The sequence below is a fragment of the Staurois parvus genome, unplaced genomic scaffold, assembly GCF_062004578.1.
Source record: "Staurois parvus isolate SC_StPar_1 unplaced genomic scaffold, SC_StPar_1.0 ptg000068l, whole genome shotgun sequence".
NCBI classification, from domain to species: domain Eukaryota; kingdom Metazoa; phylum Chordata; class Amphibia; order Anura; family Ranidae; genus Staurois; species Staurois parvus.
Window position 1 is genome coordinate 6258111 of NW_028317864.1, and position 24586 is coordinate 6282696.

The window sequence follows — 24586 nt, forward strand, 5'->3', positions numbered from 1 at the left end:
AGTAACAGCGACATTTAATTTTCTTTTGGGATAAAGGTTTTACATGACTAAATAAAAGCTGATCATTGTAAGCACCCCGGTCAATGGTAAATGGTTTGTTTCATCCCTGTAATTGCCACACCTGCAAGAGAGCTTAACACAACAGACTTATTGTCCTGAACACCAGGTGAAAATAAAGGAAAGAAAGCCTAAAAAGAAAACGAATGCAGCCTTCCCATCTAAGGGTTGGTAAGCTGCAGTATAATAAAGGTTTGCTTTTAATACCACCATCCACTGCAAAGGCATAGGATCAGGGCTTTTTTTCCAGCTGGAACACGGGGAACACAGTTTTGGTACCTCCAGCACTGAATAAATGTAATGGCAAGGAGTGCTGGGCTGTGCTGGAGAGTCTCTCTGCTGGGGTATCTATTTTCACTGGTGGGGATCTATTTTTGCTCGGGGTCTATAGTTGCCGTGGAGGTCTACTGTTGCTGGTGGGGGATCTCTTGTTGCTGGAAGGTTACTTGTTGCTAGAAGGGATCTTCTGTTAAGGGAGGGGTGTATTGTTGCTTACTGCTGGAGGATCTATTGATACTGGCTGCTAGGAGTCTATTGTTGCTGTGGTGCAGCTACATTTTCTGGGGAGGTATTTTGTTGAGGGGGGTCTATTAATGTGCGGGGGATATCTTTTTGTTAAGGGGTCTATTGTTACTGGGGGGGAGGTGTTGTGCAGGGATTTGTTGTTCCTGAGGTGTCTATTGTTGCTTGGGGGTCTTTTGTTGCTGACTGCAGGGGATCTATTTTACTCCTTTTCTTGTTATCATTAACAAATTCCATGCAAATAACTCACCACAAAATGAAACTGGGTTAATTTCTAAAATGTGTGGTACTGGGAGGTAGGTATAGGGTGGAACCAAGGGAGGGTGCTCGGAGGTGGGTAGGGGGTGGAGACAAGGGGTGACTAAGGTGAAAGTTCCTGCACCTATTCTCTGAGAAAAAAAGCCCTGCATAGGATCAATGAAATTTGAGACAAACCGGTGCTAGTTGTCGTTGAACCTGGAAGTCAAGAGGTCCATGTCCCATGCACCCCATTTTCAACCAAAGTCTAGAACCACCTTGTGGTGAAAAAACCCCACTCTCCGAAGTTCAGACCATGATGACTAAGGAAGTCTACCTGCCAATTTTAAACACTTGGAATGTACATGGCAGTGAGAGCTGGAACGTGCATTTCAGCCCAATACAGAATCAGATCTGCTTCTCTTTGAGCAGAGAAACACCTGATGGTTGAAGTAAGCCATGGTTATGGTGTTGTCTGACTGCCTAGGTGACCACCTAATGCAATGTCCAGTGCATAGAAGGCAACGTTACAGGTCGGCCCTATTTTTTTCTACCTGATGGTGTTTGCGTGCGGCCCCCAGAGCAAAGCTGCAGAAAGTTGCGACAAAGAATCTTGATATGAGAAAAAAATTCTTGATAAAAAGAAAAATTGACATAGGAAATGGTTTGCTTCCCTCAGGGCATAGGTAATATTGTCCATTTTCCTAAGGACACCAGCCAGAAACTGAGGCATAGTGGAAGGAGTTATACTGGGCTGGCCATACCATCCCAAATCAATGATCTAGAATATGTCCCCTGTGTCTCTTTAGTCACTTCATGCACATGCCCAGGCTCACATCATTTCATTTCATTTCAAATACAGCACCAAAAAACTAAAAGCAGTGAGCACTAAATAGCTATTCAATTTACTTATTACTGAATTATGTGCTTTTCTTGCAGCCTCCAGAACAACTCCCAGGAGACAGCTCACCAATACAAATTGGACTGAACTGACCAAATTCTGCATTAAAATGTTCAGCCCTGACCCAAATAGCACTTACAATCTTTGTTGTTGAATAATTCGACAGAAAGCGCAGACTCCAGATCCTGCTGCTTTAGATCCTCTCTCATCTTTGTAGATTCCAGCACAACTCTGTTGATCAGTTCACCCCCTGCATTGCTAACGGAAACAAAGCAAATTATGTGATGCAGTGTTTATTATCCTGACACAGCCAAACCTAGAAAAAAAAACCCGATCAGTGAACAAAGTGAGTTTTTTTTCAGGAGAAGCCGCATAAAGACTCCAATAATATTGCAAATTATAGTTCGATCTCTTTAAAACTGCAATCTAAAATTTCTAACCAAAATTTACTTTACTAGACTGAACAGCATTATAGTACAATATATCCTTGTAAACCAAGTAGGATTCCCTCTACACAGGCCGCTGGGAGACCAAATACTATGGTCTATAGCAGGATTTCTCAACCAGGGTTCCTCCAGAGGTTGCTAGGTGTTCCTTGAGTAATCAGCAATTTTTGTCTCTCGGGTAAGTTCCCACTGACACCATTGAGCTTTTTAGCAATCTATAAGGGGGTAATTCTTCCCAATGACCACAAGTGTAAAGAGCATTCTTACCTCTGACTATCACACTAATGGATCATGAATTGTAAATATAGTCATTTTTAGCAGAGGTTCCCTGAGACCGGAAAGTTATGTCAAGGGTTCCTCTGCACTGAAAAGGTTGAGAAAGGTTGGTCTATAGGTTTGATTCTTCTTGGGTTAGGGAAAGGCCTTGGAGAAGAATGCCATTATTAGATATATGCAAAGCATTTGACAGTCCTTTTGGATCTACCTCTTCGTCTAGGTTCACACCTAAGCATTTTGCGGCGCATTTTTCAGAAACACATTACAGTCCCTTTAACATGATTTCCTATGGGAAACGTTCACATCTCTGCGTTTTCACCCAGTGCGTTTTTTGGAAAGGGTCAGGGACTTTAACACAAAATGTTGCATTTTGGTTCAATGAAATTAAATGGAGACACAGCAGAAAAGCATGTAGTGCGTTTTTGATGCTTTTGGGTTTTAATCTGCCTGGCAACAAGTTGGCAAAAAAAAAAATAAATAAAGCAAAGCGCATCAAAAATGCATGTGCAAAAATGCAAAAAGCACTGCAGAAATTTATCAAACCAAACTGCACAGGTGTGAACCTAGCCTTCCAAATTTTGTCCAGCTGGAACTTTGGTCCCAAATTTCTCACTTTTCTATGTACTTTATATAGCTTTCCAACAGCCCAAATATTGACAAGGGGCTCTAAATTAAACTATTACCATAGCTTGGGTAATGCTTTTAATGCTACTAGACTTTAGCTGTTGCCCTCCACTCAAATCCCACTATCCTTGGTGTAGAAAACGGGAATAGGTCTCACAAATGCGTCTTGTTTGCTGATGACTTGTGGCTATTTATTACTTCCCTACATACTACTATCCCGTACTTGATCTCCCTTCTAAGCTGCTTCTGAAAGGTCTCTGGCCTCTTAGTAAATTGGGATAAGTCAGAAGCAATAAATATTAATTTGGATAAAAATACCTTACAGAGCCTTAAATCTCAGCATACATTCTCATGGTAATCAGTTTCGTTACATCTAGGTGTTATGCAGACCCCACACAACTCTGTATAGGGCCAATTACCAGAGTCTGTTTGACAAACTAATGGAGGAAGTTGAAACATGGTTAACGAACTCCTTGTCTTGGATGGGTAGGATCACAGTAAATATGTTGATACTACCTAAACCTTTATACTATTTTAGAGCTCTGCCTATACCAGTACCTGTTAATGCCCTTAATAGGTTTTAAACCAAGATAATGAAATTCATTTGGGGATCCAGTGGAAGTAGGTTGGTGCGCCATATTCTATATGCCCCCAAAGAATTGGGAGGGATTTTAGAAAGTATAACGTGGGACAACTAACCCAATTGACTCAAATTCACTCTACTTGCTAAAAGCCAGATTGGGTATCTTTAGAGGCGCATGCCTGAAGTTAGTAATGTGGGTATCTCCTAAACTCTGCATCTCATTCTTTGAACTTGAATTTTTGATTTCTCCTGTAAGAAAATACCTCTTCAACCTCCCCATGTGCCAGTGGCTCCACTATTTATAATCCTGCATTCCCACCTGGCCTACAGCCCCACTAATTCCAATGGTGGCTGAATAAAGGCCTACATCGCATAGGACATTATTTAGATTGGGGGTCAGCAACCAGTAAGTTGTGATCTACCAGTAGATTTTGGCCAGGTGACTGGTAGATTGTGGTCTGGGCTTGCTGACCGACCATCACAGAGCATCAAACAGAGTGCAATGCAGAGGCACTACTTGTAAAGTTGGAGCTGTAGGAGGGAGCAGGAGCCGCATAATCCGATGCCTCCTCTGTAGTGCTGGCTCCTGTCCCATGCAGAGTGATACCAACTGCACTCCACCTCTTTTCCCAGCTAGCCATCACTAGCAGCAGGAAAGAAGAGGTCTTCAGGTCAGTGTGAAGCAATGCACTGGGCATAATAGTATAGGGCTGCTTTCACACTGATTTGCTCAAATCATCAGTAATCAATTTAGCGATACTGGAAGTGAAGCACTGAGAGAAAAAGCATGACTCTTGTTTGCAATTTGATGCCCTCCTAGCCACAGCTAGAATAAAACCGAGCAGGAAGCTGGAAGAAAGCCATGACCTCTTATGTGGCAGGTAAGCATATTTGGGCTCTCAAAGTAATCCCTTCATAAAAAGATACATGAGGTGCTACTGTTGGCCTCCTTCTGAAAATCCTAGTTCCATGGCATTTATGCTGATGCACTAGCGTTAAGGCCATTTGAGTCACCGATGCTCAACAAATAGGCAGATTAGAGAAGTCAGCACGTAATCAGAGGTCACAGGCTTATTTACAAACAGCAGGGTCAGTATGACAGCCAAGCATTTAGCATTTTCAGATATAGATCTTATTAGTTATCACAATGACTTACCTGCTAAGTTCCAGCACTAGCGCTTCACTTATCTCCCACAGCTGCATAAATGTCCAGGTTTTAACCAAATTTTGTGGCCGCATCATGTAACAGCTCCTTCAACTTAAACTTGAACAGCACATATTGTCACTGTTCATCCACAGTGTCAATAAGCTCCCTGAGCTACCAAAGTTGTTTTGTTTATTGTCTTAGCAAAGCACCCTAGCCTGGTCTCTGCAGCAATTGTAGCCCAGCTATTGCGTAGCCTGAGTTTCCACTGCACCCAAAGCCTCTGCTGCTCCTTGGCTCCATCCAGTCTTTAAACGCATGTCGGCATCCACAGTCTTCACCGAGCCATCCCTGCACTTGCAGCCTTCAAATGCACTTCCACCCCTTGGCACCAACCCTGTCCAACCCAATGTCTGTTCTGTGATAAAATATACAGTCAGGTCCATTAATATTGGGACATCGGCACAATTCTAACATTATTGGCTCTATACACCACCACAATGGTTTTGAAATGAAACAAACAAGATGTGCTTTATCTGCAGACTGTCAGCTTTAATTTGAGGGTATTTACATCCAAATCAGGTGAACGGTGTAGGAATTACAACAGTTTGCATATGTGCCTCCCACTTGTTAAAGGACCAAAAGTAATGGCACAGAATAATAATCATAAATCAAACTTTCACTTTTTAATACTTGGTTGCAAATCCTTTGCAGTCAATTACAGCCTGAAGTCTGGAGCATAGACATCACCAGACGCTGGGTTTCATCCCTGGTGATGCTCTGCCAGGCCTCTACTGCAACTGTCTTCAGTTCCTGCTTGTTCTTGGGGCATTTTCCCTTCAGTTTTGTCTTCAGCAAGTGAAATGCATGCTCAATCGGATTCAGGTCAGGTGATTGACTTGGCCATTGCAGAACATTCCACTTCTTTCCATTAAAAAACTCTTTGGTTGCTTTTGCAGTATGCTTTGGGTCATTGTCCATCTGCACTGTGAAGCGGCGTCCAATGAGTTCTGAAGCATTTGGCTGAATATGAGCAGATAATATTGCCCGAAACACTTCAGAATTCATCCTGCTGCTTTTGTCAACAGTCACATCATCAATAAATACAAGAGAAGCAGTTCCATTGGCAGCCATACATGCCCACGCCATGACACTACCACCACCATGCTTCACTGATGAGGTGGTATGCTTAGGATCATGAGCAGTTCCTTTCCTTCTCCATATTCTTCTCTTCCCATCACTCTGGTACAAGTTGATCTCGGTCTCATCTGTGCATAGGATGTTGTTCCAGAACTGTGATGGCTTTTTTAGATGTCGTTTGGCAAACTCTAATCTGGCCTTCCTGTTTTTGAGGCTCACCAATGGTTTCCATCTTGTGGTGAACCCTCTGTATTCACTCTGGTGAAGTCTTCTCTTGATTGTTGACTTTGACACACATACACCTACCTCCTGGAGAGTGTTCTTGATCTGGCCAAGTGTTCTGAAGGGGGTTTTCTTCACCAGGGAAAGAATTCTTTGGTCATCCACCACAGTTGTTTTCCGTGGTCTTCCGGGTCTTTTGGTGTTGCTGAGCTCAACGCACGTTCCTTCTTTTTAAGAATGTTCCAAACAGTTGTTTTGGCCACGCCTAATGTTTTTGCTATCTCTCTGATGGGTTTGTTTTGTTTTTTCAGCCTAATGATGGCTTGCTTCACTGACAGTGACAGCTCTTTGGAGCTCATCTTGAAAGTTGACAGCAACAGATTCCAAATAGCACACTTGAAATGAACTCTGGACCTTTTATCTGCTCATTGTAATTGGGATAATGAGGGAATAACACACACCTGGCCATGGAACAGCTGAGAAGCCAATTGTCCCATTACTTTTGGTCCCTTAGCAAGTGAGAGGCACATATGCAAACTGTTGTAATTCCTACATCGTTCACCTGATTTGGATGTAAATACCCTCAAATTAAAGCTGACAGTCTGCAGATAAAGCACATCTTGTTCGTTTCATTTCAAATCCATTGTGGTGGTGTATAGAGCCAAAAATGTTAGAATTGTGTCCATGTCCCAATATTTATGGACCTGACTGTACCTAACCACCTGCTCACAGTCTTTGGCAGCATGCAGCCTGAGCTTTGCATGTGCAGCTCAGCTTACATCACCGACATTATTATTATTATTATTATTATTACACAGTATTTATAAAGCGCCAATAGTTCGCTCAGCGCTGTACATTACAAAAGGGGGACAGAACATGTGACAGAACAATACCAATACAATGCAAAACATGAGGGAATTGAGGGCCCTGCTCTTTCGAGCTTACAATCTAGGAGGGAGGGGATGGTGGCACAGGAGGAGATAGCTGTGGGGGATGGAGTGGTTGGAAGAGTGGAGGAGGTCGGCAAGTTAGCAAGGGGTGGGGTAGGCTTCCCTGAAGAGATGGGTTTTCAGGGTGCACCTAAAAGAGAGGAGAGTAGGTGATAATCTGATGGGTTGGGACAGGGAGTTCCAGAGGATGGGTGACACCCTGGAGAAGTCCTGGAGGCGGGCATGGGAGGAGGAGACCAGGGAACTAGAGAGAAGGAGGTCTTGTGAGGAGCAGAGTGTGCGTGCTGGGCGGTACTTGGATATTAGGTCAGTGATGTAGTTCGGGGCAGTATGGTGGATAGCTTTGTACGTCAGTGTTAGGATTTTGAACTTGATCCGCTGCACAATCGGAAGCCAGTGGAGGGATTGGCAGAGGGGGGTGGCGGAGACGGAGCGTTGGAAAGGTGAATGACTCTGGCAGCCGTATTCAGGATCGACTGAAGCGGGATAGCCAGCGGCGAGGCAGGCCAGGGAGGAGGGAGTTGCAGTAATCAAGTCGTGATATGATGAGGGAGTGGATGAGCTGTTTAGTGGTTTCTGGGGTTAGGAACGTGCGGATTTTGGCGATGTTGCAGAGGTGGAGTCTGCACGAGTTTGTTAAAGATTGGACCTGGGGCTGGAAGGATAGGTTGGAGTCCAGAATGACACCAAGTACTCTGGCCTGCGGGGCGGGTTTGATGGTGGCATTGTTGGATGTGATAGAGAAGTCAATGGGGGGTGGTGTCTGGGCTGGGGGGAAGACAAGAAACTCGGTTTTAGAGAGGTTCAGTTTAAGGAAGTGGAGCGACATCCAGTCTGATATGTCGCTCAGTAGGTGTGTGATTCGGGCGGAGGGGGTGAGGTGGGGAGTTGAGAGATAGATTTGTGTGTCGTCGGCATAGAGGTGGTAGTTGAAGCCGTGAGAGTGTATGAGTTGGCCAAGGGAGGAGGTGTAGATGGAGAAAAGAAGTGGCCCGAGGACAGAGCCTTGAGGGACCCCAACAGAGAGGGGGAGTGAGGGGGAGGTGGTAGCATTATAGGTAACGCTGAAAGAGCGTTGTGACATGGTCCTTATGTGTCGGTATGATGGACTACTGCGCATGTGCAGGAGCTATGTCATGCTGAGCTAGCTAATGCTGATGCCCGAAGACTGAAACCCGGGGAGAAGATGCCAGCAAGGCACCCAGACTGATAGAAGTAGCTAATCATACATAAATTGAAAATTAATCTATAGTAAAGCATTTTTTTCTTTCCTTGGTACCTGAGGAAAATGAAGATAGCTTTACGGTACGACACGCCATCAATCTGCTCATAATAGTCCAGGAACGGCTTGATTGTGTCAATAAGTCCAATATGCAACTTGTCCATCTCATCAAATATGAATATGGATCGAGGACAGCTGGAGACATTTCCACGAATCCAAGACTGTATTTGATCCTGAAAGAATAAAAAAGGACAATGGGTTTTAACATATGACTGCATCAACATAGACAAATTCTACATTGCTACGGATTACAGACATCATAAGACCCTTAGCCCCCGGTCACATCAAAGCTGATTTTGAAATCGTGTGACTTACAGTGAAGTCGCACAATTTCAAAATTGGGTGACCTGCCAATTTCAGTTGAGATTCACAAGACATCTGACACAAATGTCTATGCAAAATCGCAACAAAGTAGTGTATGCACTACTTTAGAAATCGGTGCGTCTCTGACCAAATCCGAACCGCACTGATATGTCCGCTCTAATAGTGGACAATAGGGTGTGACTTGACTTATGATTTGCAAGTCGCAGGGCATGCCAAGTTGCACCCGATGTGACCGGGGTGTTAAAGCAGAACTAAAACCAATGATATCATGTACCTGGTGATGGAGACCAATGGAGAGAGGGCTTCCCTTGCAGCTAAGTTACGGACTCCCCCTGAGAGTGGGACAGCAGGAGTCAGGCCCAAAGTTGCACAGGTCACCTGTAGGAGTGCTGGTTGGTGGTTCACTCAGAAGCACAGCTGGTGCACGGAGATAGGTCTGCAGACAGGAGGCACCTGTGCGTGGTATGCAAGCCCTTCCGGGATTTAGATGTTTACTGGGTAGTCTATTCAAGCCAAGGTCAGGTACCAGATGGGAATCAGAGCAGACGTAGTCAGATGGGAGAGCCGAGGTCATACACAGGGGAGCGAGAGAGAGAGTATCCGTAAGTCAGGCCGAGGCCAGATCAGCAGTAAGGCAGAGTAGACAGGTCCAGGAGCAAGCCGAGTCGGTAACAGGAAATCATGGGTTAAAGTCATAGGAAACAGGGCACGGGGAGCTAGAGGTCATCCAGCAACTTGAGGAAGTGATGAGCCTCCTTATAAAAGGCCGTCTGGCACCAAACTGAGCCTGATGTTTCCTTCTGTGGCCATGCAGAGTACTGGCAGAAATGCCAGATCTTCCAGAACTTCTGCCATAGACAGGACCCTGACAGTGCAGGCCACTCAAGGATAACAGATACTTTCTGTGAGAGAGTATCCGTAAGCCAGACCGAGGTCAGATCGGGGTAAGGTAGAGTAGACAGGTCCAGGAGCAAGCCGAGTCGGTAACAGGAAATCACGGGTCGAAATCACAGGAACAGGGCACAGGGAGCTAGAGGTCATCCAGCAACTTGAGGAAGTGATGAGCCTCCTTATAAAGGCCGTCTGGCACCAAACAGAGGCTGATGTTTCCTTCTGCAGAGTACTGGCAGAAATGCCAGATCTTCTGCCGTGGACAGGACTCTGACAAATTATTTAATATTTACCTGAAATAAAGCTCAAGTTACAAATGTTTAAAAACACTGGAACATAGTTATAGTTAGTCTGGCTGGAAAAAAAAAAAAAGACCATGCACTTCAACAACAAAAGAAATGTTTTAATCCTATACTCATGGTTGATCCAGAGGAAGGCAAAAATACCCAACAAAGCATGATCCAGTTTGCTCCTGCAGGGATCACCCGAGAGGCAATCGGATATTCCCTGGATCAACTTTACCTATAAATGTTAGTATCCAGTTACATTATGTGTAACTTCAGTAGGAAAGAATCCAGGCCGTTTTTAAAGAAATTTAGTCCAGAACCAGCTCTTGAGGGAGTCTATTCCACATTTTCACAGCTTTTACCGTGAAGAAACCTTTCCGTGTTTGGAGATTACATTTCTTTTCCTCTAGATGTAAAGAGTGCCCCCTTGTCCTCTGTGATGACCTCAGGATGAATAACTCAACACCGAGTTCACTATATGGGCCACTGATGTATTTATACATGGTGGTCATATCCCCCCTTAATCTCTTCTCAAGTGGAATTCAGTTCCTCTAATACTTCCTCATAGCTGAGCTCCTCCATGCCTCTTATCAGAGGTTGCCCTTCTCTGCACTCTCTAGTTTCCGAATATTCTTTTTGTGAACTGGAGCCAAAATTTAACTGCATATTCCAGGTGAGGTCTTACTAATGATTTGTACAGGGGTAACATGATATCTCTCTCTCTGGAGTCTATACATGCTATTAAACATGTCCAGTGAAGAATTAAAAAAAAAATCAAATTTCATCATAAATTTAGGCCAAAAATTATTCTGCTACATCTTTGCCAAAAAAATTCCCAATACGTGTAAATTAATTGGTTTACATGAAAGTTATAGTGTCTACAAATGGCGGTATATATACTGGAATTTGCTTTTTTTTTATACTAGTAATGGTGGCGATCAACGACTTACAGCAGGACTGCAGCGGGCATTCTGACACTGGGGAAAACTGACTTGGTGTCACTGTGGATGTCAGTGTGTCACTGATCGCCGCCATTACTAGTAAAAATTAAAAAAAACATTTTTTAAAAATCCCAGTATATATACACCAGCATTTGTAGACGCTATAACTTTCACCTAAACCAATTAATCTACATGTATTGGGATTTTTTTTTAGTAAAGACATGTAGTAGAACACATTTTGGCCTAAATTTGACAAAATTTGATTTTTTTTTAATTTTTACTGGACATGTTTAATAGCAAACAGTCAAATATTGTTTTTTTCTCAAAATTCTCTTTTTTTTATAGCGCGAAAATAAAAAACCGCAAAGGCAATAAAATACCACCAATAGAAAGCTCAATTCATGGGGAAAAAAGGACATAAATTTACATTGAGTGCAGTGTTGCATGACCGCGCAATTGTCAGTTAAAGTAACGCAAAAAATGGCCTGGTCAGGAAGTGGGGTAAATCCTCTGGGTGGCAAGTGGTTAAAGAGATGGATATAATGTCCTCCTCAACCTATGTAAAACAAATTTACTTAGTGGTTTTTCCTATAAAGGCCAGATGTGTTATTAGAGGGGAGTTCTTCAAATTGTGAAAGTTTGTAAGATCTACAAAAGGTAAGAGCACCTTGTACAGATTAATTAGGTTGTCGTGTGGGAAATGCATAGTTGACACGAAAAGATGGACATATTCGCTCTTCATCCCCTTTTTATGAATGTTCTCTGCGATGATTTTGCTGACGAAGTTCTTGCCGCTGCCACTCCAGCCATGCAGGGATAGAGTCAGAGGCTTGCTGGGGTTTTTATTGTTCATAAACCCTGTGATTGCTCGGAAGATGACGTCATGGGCCAGGTGCTGCCCAAACAGTTTATTTCCCAAGTCTTCCTGCAAAGCTGATAAAAAGAAAAAGTGTTACAGTGGAGCACCAGGCTACTAAAATGGGAACATAATAGTCTGTGAAAACAGTCCAGGTACATCTTTCTTCCTATAAACCTCCTCTCCTTCCACCCAGATGTTTCAGATTTCTTTTCCACTTACTTTGCTCCAGTAGGAATAGAACCTCTAGATGTTTTCTTAAACCTGTTATCAGTCAAGGCACCTTTTAAAATGATGCACAATTTCAAAAGCACCCATGCTAAAATGTAAAAACGAATAGTTTGTCATAGCACAGCAGCATCCACACACATGGACCACTCAACAGTAGAGGTGATTTAATATTCAATAGTGTAAACCGCGCTTAGGTGTACAGAAAATATTAAATGGAAACAGCTGCGAACATACTCTGAGATCTAAGCATTGTAGCAAATATTGTAAAAGACATGCTGCGCAAATTCCAATACTAAATACAAACCAATCAGAAATACAGTGACTGAACATCATCAAAATAAGCAAAAAAATAATAATCCTATGCAATATATATTACTTATATATAGTGTAAAAAAAAAATATATATAATCATAAATGTCCAAAGAAAAGGTGAAAAAGGTGTGACCACATCCACCAACATTAAAGATTAAAGTGATAACAGACCACCAAGAATAGAGAGATGGAGGAAGCCTGGCATTGAGCAGCAGACTATGCTCCTCTAACATCATTAGCAACACTTCAAACCTGAATGCTGCCATTTGGTCATCACGAATTGAGAGCATTCTTGGTGGTCTATCATCTCTTATTACTGATGTTCATTATGTTCTATAGCGTATTTTCAGAGTCTAATGGATAGATGAGTATTTAGGGAATTTCCAGTTCCCGGTTTATATGCTGATCGGAGTACGTCTTAATTTCCGAGGACCATATTAAAGAGGAAACTCTATGGGATTATTGTGCTGATGTGTTTTGTGACCTCTTTAATCAGAAGGTCAAAGCTATCTGGTAAGCCTGCATGACGTTATCCAGTGGAGGCCTTTTTGATGGTCTTCAGAAAACCTTCATCTTTAAACTCTAATGTTGGTGGATGTGATCACTTTTCACTTTTTCTTTGGACATTTATGATTACATTTTGTTTACACTACATATAATATATATTGCTTATGATTATTATTATTTTTTGTTCATTTTGATTATAGTCAATCACTGTATTTATGATTAGTTTCAAGTATTGGAATTAGCACAGCATGTTAGAGGTGATTTATTCTTCTATCTTTGCAAACTGGTCCGACTAATATTCCAGAATTTTACTTCTTCCTTAGTTTCTCTACGTCTTTCTGCTAATGTGACTCCAGTGTTCTCTCTCTCTCTTTGGATAGAGTGGAGATGGATTAGAACAGGGCTTGAAAAAGCCACTTGCCAAATGCGAGGGGAAATTCTTGTGTGGCAAGCACAGATGGAGCGGCTCCACCTGCGCTCCAAGCCTCATTGTGAAGCCGAGTTCCGGTTTCCAACTTCCAGTTTCTGACTTCTTCTTCGGCACCGCCATTGCACTGGCAGCGCCTCTGAGGGGACAGGTGCAGGAGAGGTCCTCTCTCCTCCGCTGAGAGGAGAGGCCCGCTCTCAACCGCCTTGGGGGGCACGAGGAGAGGCCCGCTCTCCACCGCCTTGGGGGACACGTGAAGGAGAGACCCGCCAATGGTGCACATCACTACACCCGCCAGCTTAAAGGTAAATGACATTTTTTGTGCTGAGCTCTGGGGGCAAAATGATTATGCTATACTTCTGTAAACTAAAAACTTACATCTTTTAAAAGAGACTTTAGTTACTAAAGTCTCTTTTTAAAGATGCAGGAAATAAACAAAAAAATACAAAATGTTTACTACAGGTTTAAAGCTGTAAAACTTGATATTTTCATTGCACCTGATTGCTTTTAAGCTATTGCTATTATGTTTAAATTAACATAATAAAGCTATGCTATAATTGCAGTTTTTTTATAGTTTGGACTCTTTATTCTAAAGAAAAATTTAATTTCATAAGCTTTAAGGGGACGTGGTTGGGGGCAGGGCTGAGGGCGGGATTGGGGGGGCAACTGGTGGAGAGTAAGGTTTGTGCCTGGCTAGTAGGTCTAGACTCAAAATTTTAAGCCCTGGATTAGAACACTTAGCAGATTTTTATTGTTGTCTGTATCCCGGTTAGGGAGATTCACCCTCTTTGTCTTGGTGACCATTATCACCAAAAGTGAAAGTCCCAAATTGTGGGTTGTGACCATAACAGAAATAGAGCAGAAATCTTCCAACGGAGACACTAGTTCTGATGACTAATAGGGATCAGTGTTAATTTTGACATCAAATTTCAATTTAGTTTTAGTCATAATCTTTTGACTAAAATGCCATTTTAGTTTTACTCACATTTTAGTCATCTAAATTGTTTTAGTTGTATTTTAGTCGTCCAAAATCTTAAGTACATTTTAGTCATCCAGAATCTTCAGTACATTTTAGTTGTCCAAGATCTCCAGTACATTATTTTTTTCCATAAGAAATGTTTATTGAAAGAAAAATAAGACATACAGAATTTTCCACCAACATATAAGTACAAATCAGTCACTAAACTACAAGGGTGTAATAAGTAAGCATGTCAAAGTTATTACCATCAAGCAAGGCCAGTAACATTCGTGGAATCGAGACCCCAAAGGGCCCAAGAGGTAAATCACAATTATCCTCCAGTACATTTTAGTCGACTAAAATCTAATGGGTTTAGGTAGGTTGTAATGCATTATTTAAGCATTTCTCTAGAATTGCCAAACTCATTGTAAACTCCTGGAGTAAAAATCTCATAGCATATTAATTATGGCATTAAAGTTACTACAGATACAGATTTAGCCTTTGTGATAACCCCTTTATAAATAAAACCAAGTTTCATGAACAAAAAAAATATTGCTTTTTTACAAACAGAACCAAAACTTTAAAATATAAAACCCCCCATAAAACTGTAAACTCTATTGGCTGTAATGAGAGAAACCATTGTGGTACGTGGAACTGGAAGTGATGCCACAATGGGGAAGGCCTGTAACAGGTCACCTCTATATAGGTGGTCTGGGAATATAGCATACTGTACTGATACCTAATAGCAGTCCTCGTTCCTATAAGCCAGGGGTCCCCAACCCCCTGGCGGTGGACCGGTACCAGTCTGTGGCCTGTTGATAAGTTGACTGCACAGCATGAGATGAACAGCGAACACGGTCTGGACAGGACTACCATGGACTGTGGTCACCACTCACCTCCTGCTGTGCAACCACACCACTTAGCCCGTGTGTCCTCTTCCGGGTCTCCCGCCCCACCAACGATGTCATCCTATCAGCAGGGCAGTGGGCGGGAGGAGTTGCAGATCTAGACAGAGAGTGGGAGCCTTTTCATATTAACAAGTAGGTAATCACCCTCTTGTTAACATAAATTGAGCAGCCTCCTGCCTTGCTGATAGAATGACATCATCGGCGAGGTGGGAGACCCAGGGAAGGGTGCACAAGCTGATAACGGCCTCTGGCCTACCAAAAAGGTAGGACTGTGTAGGGGGGGCAGTTTGTATTGGGGCAGTAATGTTAGAGAGGAAAGGGGGGACATGCCTACAAGAAGCACTGTGATGGGGAGGGGCTGTGATTGCTAGGGGCAATGCATTGTAAAGGATTATGATTGCAGTGCCCATTTACAGTGCAGTCCCCTTTAGATCACTGTGCACCTTTACAGTGCAGTCCTCCCAGCCAGGGTCAATTAGCTCCAGATTGCCCGCACACTATAGGTCACTGATCACCGTCTTTGCTATATAATGTCTGTATGGATCAAATATTAATCATTAACAGAACTATTTTACTGTTCCCCTTAGTATAGGAAAGCAGTGTTAGCAGGATCAGCCCTGTTCGCTGCCAGTACTTGCAGTTAGCCCCTCTGCACCCCCCAACCAGTGAAGTGTCAGTAGGTCACTGTCACCTCTTAAACTCTGTACACAAAACCGCAGCATTAGCAGAATCAAGCCTGATCTGCTAACACTAGCAGGTAAATTTTATTTCTAGTGGGTCAAGCAGTCCCTGACAGCCAGGAGCTCTTTTTCCCATGAGTCGAACTAGGTAACTGAAAAGTTTAGTACCCAAAATGTCCAAATAAAAAAGGTACACTTGTGAACATTATATGAAGAGAGGGACGAGCGCTGGATATGATGGGATTCAAGCTGCTAGCATATAGGTAAACCTTGTATACCCCCTTCATCAAAAGTCAAATACAAAAAATGCAGCGCTTGAGTGTATAATACAGGGAATTCGCATGAATAGCAGATTAAATGTTCATATTTCAACATGCACCAGATTCCACATTCTTAAATTGTTAAAACAATCATCAGATGAGTAATGCAGATCTATCCGACTAATCAAGGTGCATATAGTGATGGTGATGCTAAAATCATAAGTTCTGTGATGTATCCAAAGAAATCCGTGACTTCCGTGATAGGGGAATAACTGTATAATGCACTAGCCAGATAGCGCAAGTACATGCGCATTGGAGTATAATGACCTACTCCTGGTCACAGCCAGATGGTTCTCAGCGTGAAGCCCTCAGGAACACCAGTGCACCACTCTTGCCGTCTCCTACCACCAGGGGGGGTGCGCCTCTTTACAGTAACACGAAATCACTTTATATCCTCTATCGCCAGGGTTGGTGTACTCTCTTATCAGGAGATCATCTCAGGGGCTAATTCAAAAGCTGCCCATGATAATGATCAGATCCCACATCCTGCTGCAGGTAATCCGCTTGATTAGTGGATCCTTGATCCTCAAGGATCCACTAATCAAGCGGATTACCTGCAGCAGGATGTGGGATCTGATTATTATCATGGGCAGCTTTTGAATTAGCCCCTGAGATGATCTCCTGATAAGAGAGTACACCAACCCTGGCGATAGAGGATATAAAGTGATTTCGTGTTACTGTAAAGAGGCGCACCCCCCCTGGTGGTAGGAGACGGCAAGAGTGGTGCACTGGTGTTCCTGAGGGCTTCACGCTGAGAACCATCTGGCTGTGACCAGGAGTAGGTCATTATACTCCAATGCGCATGTACTTGCGCTATCTGGTTAGTGCATTATACAGTTATTCCCCTATCACGGAAGTCACGGATTTCTTTGGATACATCACAGAACTTATGATTTTAGCATCACCATCACTATATGCACCTTGATTAGTAGGGATAGATCTGCATTACTCATCTGATGATTGTTTTAACAATTTAAGAATGTGGAATCTGGTGCATGTTGAAATATGAACATTTAATCTGCTATTCATGCGAATTCCCTGTATTATACACTCAAGCGCTGCATTTTTTGTATTTGACACTTGTGAACATGCCTACAGGAGTCTGAGTACAAAAGATGAGAGTGAAGGGGAGTCCTCATCATATGCCCATGTTCTCTGCTGCAATGTCCAGGTATATCACACTTTGTCATCATCGAGTGACCCTGAATATGATCAGCTCTACAAAAATTGGCCCCTCAAACTACCACTCTGAGAATTTTGTAGCTGTGTATACGCCCTAACAAAGCATCTGCTTAGGCGAGTCCCTCATACATTTCACTGGCCACCTTGCAATCAGGCAGTATCTCCCCAGCAAGCGTGCAAGATATGGGGGTAAAATGTTTAGAGTTTACGTGGGAAAAGACAGTGAAGAAGAGCCCCTCAACTGCCCCAGCTACCTGGGGATCAGTGGCAAGATAGTATGGGACTTGGTGTCGTCTTTTTATGCATTTGTACATGGACAACTTCTATACAAGCGTGACACTTTTTAGACACTTATTCAATCTTGAATCTTGGCTGCTGTGGCACTGTGCGACCCAATTGCCTGGGCTACCCCAAACGGCTCATAAACACGTAATCTAGAAAGGGGGAGAAAGACTGCTTGCGGAATGACGAACTTCTCACAGTGAAGTGGAAGGACAAACGGGATGTTTTTGTCCTGTCTTCCATTCACGCAGATCTAACAGGCCAAATTTGCACAGTATTTGGTAATGTTGAAAAGCCCTTCTGTGTCCACAACTATAGTCTAAATATGGGAGGGGTGGACTTCAACGATCAAAATGATGAAGCCGTATTTATTTTCCTGCAGAGTCAGGCACTTGTATAAAAAAGGTGTCTATTTATTCATTTCAATTGGCTATATATAATGCTTTTGCGATATACAGTGCAACAGGAAATTTCAGGAAGAGATCATGGCCCTTTTGTATCCAGAAGGTGCCGTGGCCCAAACCCAAATTCAGATGCAGTGAGCCAGCTGCATGAGAGGCATTTTCCTGATGTCCTCACTGGTACCCCAACCCAAAAGATGTTGTGTCTGTAGTAGACAGATACACTATGTACTTAATATGTATATAGTGACACAATCTATATACATATTTATATGTAATTTAGTTGCAAATAGCAATTTTTTGCACATGGCACTTTAACATTGACACATTATGGTATTTTAAAAAAGAGGGAGGTGTATTGTCGCACTATGCCACATTTACCACTTTTTATCCAGATTGCGTCACCAAAAAAGTTTTTGGTGATGTATTTGGGTGCTGACAGCTATTGGTGTCTTTTGATGCAATACTATAATACCATAGCGTGGGATTTACTTCCATTTATTTTTGTACGCCAAAGCACTAGGAGCGTGGGGTCATCAGTGGGCAACATGCCTTGACATATACATTTTTCACTTTTTTCTGGCCGAGATTTATTTATCCATATCAGTCGATGTGAACAGAGGTTAGGTTATTTTTTAATTTTGTCCATGTACGCCAAGCATTAGGAGCATGGGGTGTTCAGCGGGTGGTAGCTCCTATGCTTCAACATTCTTTTTTCAAGCCGAGATTTCTTCATCCACAGCTCAATGGAGGAATCTGTTAGGTTCGTTTTTTCGTTCAGCCCACAGGATATATGCCCAATATTAGAAGAGTGAGTGGACGTGTGGCTTCTAATGTTGGACATAAAATGCCAGGACAGTTCAAACACCCCTTTTCAGAAATTATACATTTCAAACTATTTTGTTGAGAGGTATGTTAAGTCCATGGAAGATTTTATTTTTTGCCAGAAGTTTATGGAAAATGAAAAAAAAAAATCTGTTGTCAATTGGAGATGTCAGTTAGATATCACATGCCATGGGTATATGTGGAATTATACACAAAACACATTCTGCTACTTTTCCCGAATATGGGGATACCACATGTAAGTTTTTGGCAGCCTAGCCATGTACAGGCCCCAAAAATCCAATGACCAAATTCAGGCTTTCAACGGGCATATTTCCTAATATAACTTCCTCATTACCTATCAGTTTCAGAGACCCTAAAATGCCAGGATAGTACAAACACCTCCCCAAATTACCTCTTTTTGGAAAGCAGACACCCCAAGGAATTTGATAGAAGGTATGGTGAGTATTTTGCAGATCGCATTTTTTGTCATAAGGTTTTGAAAAATGAAAAAAGAAAAAATAAATTTTCGTTTTCTTTCTTAAAATTTAAAAAAATTTGTGGCAGCAAATGAGATCTGCAAAATACTTGCCATGCCCGTTAGCAAATACCTTGAAGTGTTTACTTTCCAAAAACGGGTCATTTGGGTGGTGTATGTACTATCCTGGCATTTCAGGGTCTCCACAACTGAGATTGTCCATGCTTTTCCACAATTTTTGTTCTCAAATCCTCAGACAATTCTTTGCTGCGCTCTCTCTTCTCCATGCGGCACACAGAGACACACAACACAAAGATTGAGCCAAATTTTCACCATTTTAACTGGTTGCCGGTGTGATTTCGGCACCTGGTAATTGATACAGGTGAGTAATTACAATTTAAGATTACAGACAAAATTAAAAAAGGTACCAATAATTTTGTCCAGTCCATTTTTGAAGTTTTGCGTGGAATGTGTCAGATTTGGCTTTTTGTTTCTCTTCATACCAACACAAAGAAATAAACATAAAAATGCCTAAACATTTGTAACATTTTCTGGGCAAAGTGGTGATCTGACAAATGCAGGGGTGCCAATATTTTTGGTCATGACATGTCATGTGCAACGAATATCTAATTAACCACTTTAAGACTGGCAGCAATGTACTGCAGATGGACAGCAGTTACAGGCATAGCGACATATCAGTACATTGCTATGCCTCTAACATAAGGGGGCGGGGCGCAGTGCACCCCCCCTCTACGTCTGCTGTATCCGCCAGACATAGCAGAATGAAGATCCCGATGAACAGGACCTGGTGATCATGTGATCACAATGCTAGCAAAGGTGTTATGATTCAGATTCATACCAGCTTTGCATCTCTTCCCGGTGAGCTATGATTGGCCCACAGCTCTCACATGGTACATGGGGCCAATCACAGATCACTGTATTTTGAACAGTCATGAACGTAACCCATTCATGACAGTTCAAAGCAAGCTTTGCATTGCAGAGCAATACTTTTTATTGCTCCTGCAATGCAAAGTGTAAAAAAAAACAAAAAACCTGATAACCCCCCTTCCCCAGAGTAGTACATTGTTACTATGGTAACATTTCACTACTCTGACGAAAGTATTTTTGATTAAAAAAAAATAGTAAAATAAAAATAAAATATTGAGAATAAAAATATATTAACATTTTTTTTTTTACTTACTTGCCAAACACCCTACGGCCAAAGTGACGTACACTTACATAGCCATTTCAGGGTGTGCACTGTCCACTGCCCCCATCAGTACAGGGAGAGAAGTGAAAATACTGCACTGAGTAAGAGCACTACATTTTACACACGCACGTTAGATTAGCACATTTACCCTTTGATCACCTCTTTTAACCTGTTGATCACCCTGTCACCCAGCCAGTGCCATTAGTACAGTATCAGTATATCGAATTTTTCATTGATCACTGATATTACTGCCACTAGTGACATCAAATAGCGTCCGGGTCTGTAAGTGCCCCTCCAGCCAGGGTCAGCTAGCGTTAAGATTGCCTGCAGACTATAGCACTCACGCTATAGGTCACTGATCACCGCCGTTACTAGTATAGTGTTTGTACAGATCAATATATTGCTCATGAACAGAACTATACTAGTGCCTCCATTGTATAGAGTCCAAAGAAAAACGCAGTGTTAGCACGATCGGCCCCGTTCACAGCCAGCACTAGCATTTAGTCGCTCCACTGTTTTTCAAGGAAGATTTGTATCAAGTGATTGTGGGCCAAAGCAATTTATACACACAACAATACATGTCCACCAACCCAAATTCAGCTCTTGCCAGCCAATTCACATGGAAATCTATCATGGTTTCTGAATTTAAAACTTTTTTGGGCCTAACCCTCAACATGGGCATTACAAAAAAGAATGAATTGCGGTCATATTGGTCCACAGAACTGATTCATCATATGCCCATGTTCTCTGCTGTTATATATATACCCAACATGGACCAGCAATGTACTGGTATGTCGCTGCACTTTGAGTGGTTATACCAGGATGATGCCTGCAGCTACAGGCATCATTCTGGTACTGTTTTTTTCAGCTGGCAGTTGGCTTTCATGTAAAAGCAATCCTAATGGCTAATTAGCTGCTGGATCATTCTTACAAGCAGTGGGAAGGTACATCACCCCTACCAAACCCCCACCCCCGCCATCCACAGCTTTCTCAGGCTCTCCCGTCCCACAGGGCAATCTGAGAATGCAGTCAGCAGTTCCACTGACTGACCATAAAACTGAAATGGAAAGACTGGAATGGAAAGAGATTGCACCATGCTTGTGAGGTATCACCACGAATGTCAGGTCAAGGGCAGTAAGTCTAGTGCTAAACATTTTGATCTCATTTGTTGCCACAAGAAGAACAAAAATGTATTTTTTTCTTTCAAAAATTATATCTGCAAAATACTCACCATGCCTCTTATCAAATTCTATGAGGTGTCTTTCAATAAAGGGGTCATTTGGAGGGGTGTTTGTACTATCCTGGCATTTTAGGGCCTCCAAAACTATGATAGGTAGTGAGGAAATGACATGAGGAAATATGTCCTTTGAAAGCCTGAAGGTGGTCATTGGGTTTTGGGGCCTCTATGCGGCTAGGCTGCCAAAAAGTCTCTCACATGTGGTATCCCCATACTCGGGAGAAGTAGCAGAATGTGTTTTGGGTTGTTCTTCCACATATATTTGTGGCATGCATGCAGGGCCGGTGCTTCCACTAGGCAAACTAGACGGTCACCTAGGGTGCACTGCCACCTAGGAGCGCCTATGAGCAGAACTGGCCATCACTCTCTCCGTGACGGCTATGAATGATCCTTCAGCTGATAGGAGGGGTGGCAGAGGAGAGGAAGAAAGGAGAGAGGAAGATTCCAGATGTTTGGGGCCCGTATAACAGCTGAGCTGTCGCTCCTTCCAGTGTTCCTCTCAGACTCTGTCCCTTACTGCAAGCCAGCTGGCAGCTGCAATCACTGTGGAGTTCCAGCCTATTTCTTCCATTCATCAGAGATGGAGCTGCGTCTGCGGAGTAATGTCTTGTCTGTGTGACCCGGCCGCTATCCTTCACATGTGCAATGTGTCAATGAGTGATGGCATCATCAAGATCCCACAGCCTGCTCTTCTAGTACCTGCTGATCTGTGCTGTGGTGTTGGTGGTGGTGTGTTGTATTGCATCTCTCAGTGTGTGGGATCGTTCATTTCAGCTGCCTGCTGTCACAGCGTTTTATCTCCCCCATTGCTTGGGGAATACCAGCCTGGGATCTGTCAGAGTGTGGATCCATCATCCTCCACTCACTGCAACTGTCACCCTGCCACTGCCAGCCACAGACACAGTCCATCCGTGACACTGATTTTGTCTTTAATATTGGTGCTGGTGGCATCCTATGGCACTTATTTTTGCAAATTAAAAGAAATTTAGTTTCATGTTTTATTTAATATTTTCTACTTTTTAAAAATATATTTATTTATTTTTTCGGGAGGCGCAAGCAGCTGAAATGCCTAGGGTGCAAAATAGTCTAGCACAGTGGTCGGCAAGCCGCGGCTCGCAAGCCACATGCGGCTCTTTACCCACTCTAATGCGGCTCTTCTGTGTGCCGGGCACCTGCTCCCCTCCCTCCTCTCGGTCGGCCGCTCCCCTGCCTCCTCTCGGTTGGCCGCCCCCAAAAGTCCGCGCGGACCTTTTAATCCGGCCCGCGGATGTGGCTGTCAGGATGTGTGTAGGCGGGGCAGCGTGCCGAACGTGAGGGGAGGGGAGCTAGGCTCCTCTCACAGTCCGCCCTGAAGACCCGAACGGCGCGGGAAGACAGCGAGAGGAAAGGTAAGTGAATTGACACGGGGGACTTGGCTTACTAGAAGGGGGGGGGGAATAGTACTGTTGGGGATGAAATACTATATGAGGGATGAAATACTATATGGGGGGATGAAATACTATATGGGGGGATGAAATACTATATGGGGGGATGAAATACTATACGGGGGATGAAATACTATACGGGGGATGAATTACTATAGGGGGGATGAATTACTATAGGGGGGATGAATTACTATAGGGGGGATGAATTACTATAGGGGGGATGAATTACTATATGGGGGATGAATTACTATATGGGGGATGAATTACTATGGGGGATGAATTACTATGGGGGATGAATTACTATATGGGGGATGAATTACTATATGGGGGATGAATTACTATATGGGGGATGAATTACACTATGGGGGATGAATTACTATGGGGGATGAATTACTATATGGGAGATGTATTTTCAGTTTTAAAAATGTGGCTCTCAAAATAAATTTCAATCATGGTTTTGGCGAGATTTGACTCAGTTGAAAAAAAAGGTTGCCCACCACTGGTCTAGCACCAGCCCTGCATGCATGAGCCATATATAATTTGTGTGTCAACTTTGTGTTAATTTTTTTTGTCATTTTCCAAAAATTTGTAAAAAAAGAAAAATCCTTCATGGACTCAACATGCCTCTCAGAAAATTCCTTGGGGTGTCTACTCTCCAAAAAGGGGTCATGGTGGGGGGGTTGAGTTGTATTGCCCTGGCATTTTAGCACCTCAAGTCAGAAATTATGGTATATATATAGTAATCTATGCAGCTTTTAGTTTGTAAATGCTATAACTTTCACACAAACCAATATACACATATTGGTATTTTTTTTTACCAAAGACATGTATCAAAATAAATTTTGGCCTAAATTTATGACAAAATGAGTCTATTGGATATTTTTTATAACAGAAACTAGGAAATGACGTGGTTTTTTTCAACATTTTCGGTCTTTTTTCATTTATATCACAAGAAATAAAAAACCCAGTGGTGGCAAAATACAACAAAAAGAAAGCTCTGTGTGAAAAAAGGACATAAATTTTGTTTGAGTGCAGCATTGTATGACTGCACAATTACCAGTTGAAATCGCACAGCGCAGAATAGCAAAAAATGGCCTGGTCATGAATGGGGGTGAATCTTCCAGTGCAGATGTAGTTAACGTGACAACTTTGTGTAAAAAGAGCAAAAAAAGTAATAAAAACATGACCAACTAAAATCTTCTATGGGCTCAACGTGCCTCTCAGAAAATTCCTTGGGGTGTCTCTTTTCCAAGGGTGTATACTTTCCAAAAATGGATTATTTTTTTTTTGGGGGGGGGGTGTTTTGTACTGCCCAGGCATTTTAGCACTTCAAGAAATGTGATAGGCAGTCAGAAAGTAAAAGCTGCATTAATTCCAGTATATATAATGCATTCATAAAGTATTCAGACCATCTTCACTTTTTTAACCACTTGCTCTCCTGAGGATTTCCTGAGCACTAATTCAACTTATAATTGCGCGGTCATGCAATGCTGCACCCAAACGAAATTTACGTCCTTTTTTTCA

At 42.6% G+C, this 24586-nt stretch overlaps 1 protein-coding gene across 2 annotated transcripts in view; it reads right to left on the reverse strand.

Moving 5' to 3' along the window:
* LOC149469514 (torsin-1A-like) overlaps positions 1-24586 on the reverse strand; it is a 58250-nt gene that overhangs the window by 22591 nt on the left and 11073 nt on the right. For both annotated transcript variants that reach the window (XM_089669071.1, XM_089669072.1), the window contains exons 2-4: positions 11495-11760; positions 8382-8557; positions 1857-1975 (exon numbers count right to left, since the gene is read on the reverse strand). In XM_089669071.1, coding sequence (XP_089525197.1) covers positions 1857-1975; positions 8382-8557; positions 11495-11760 — 561 coding nt within the window. The remainder of the gene's footprint in view (positions 1-1856; positions 1976-8381; positions 8558-11494; positions 11761-24586) is intronic.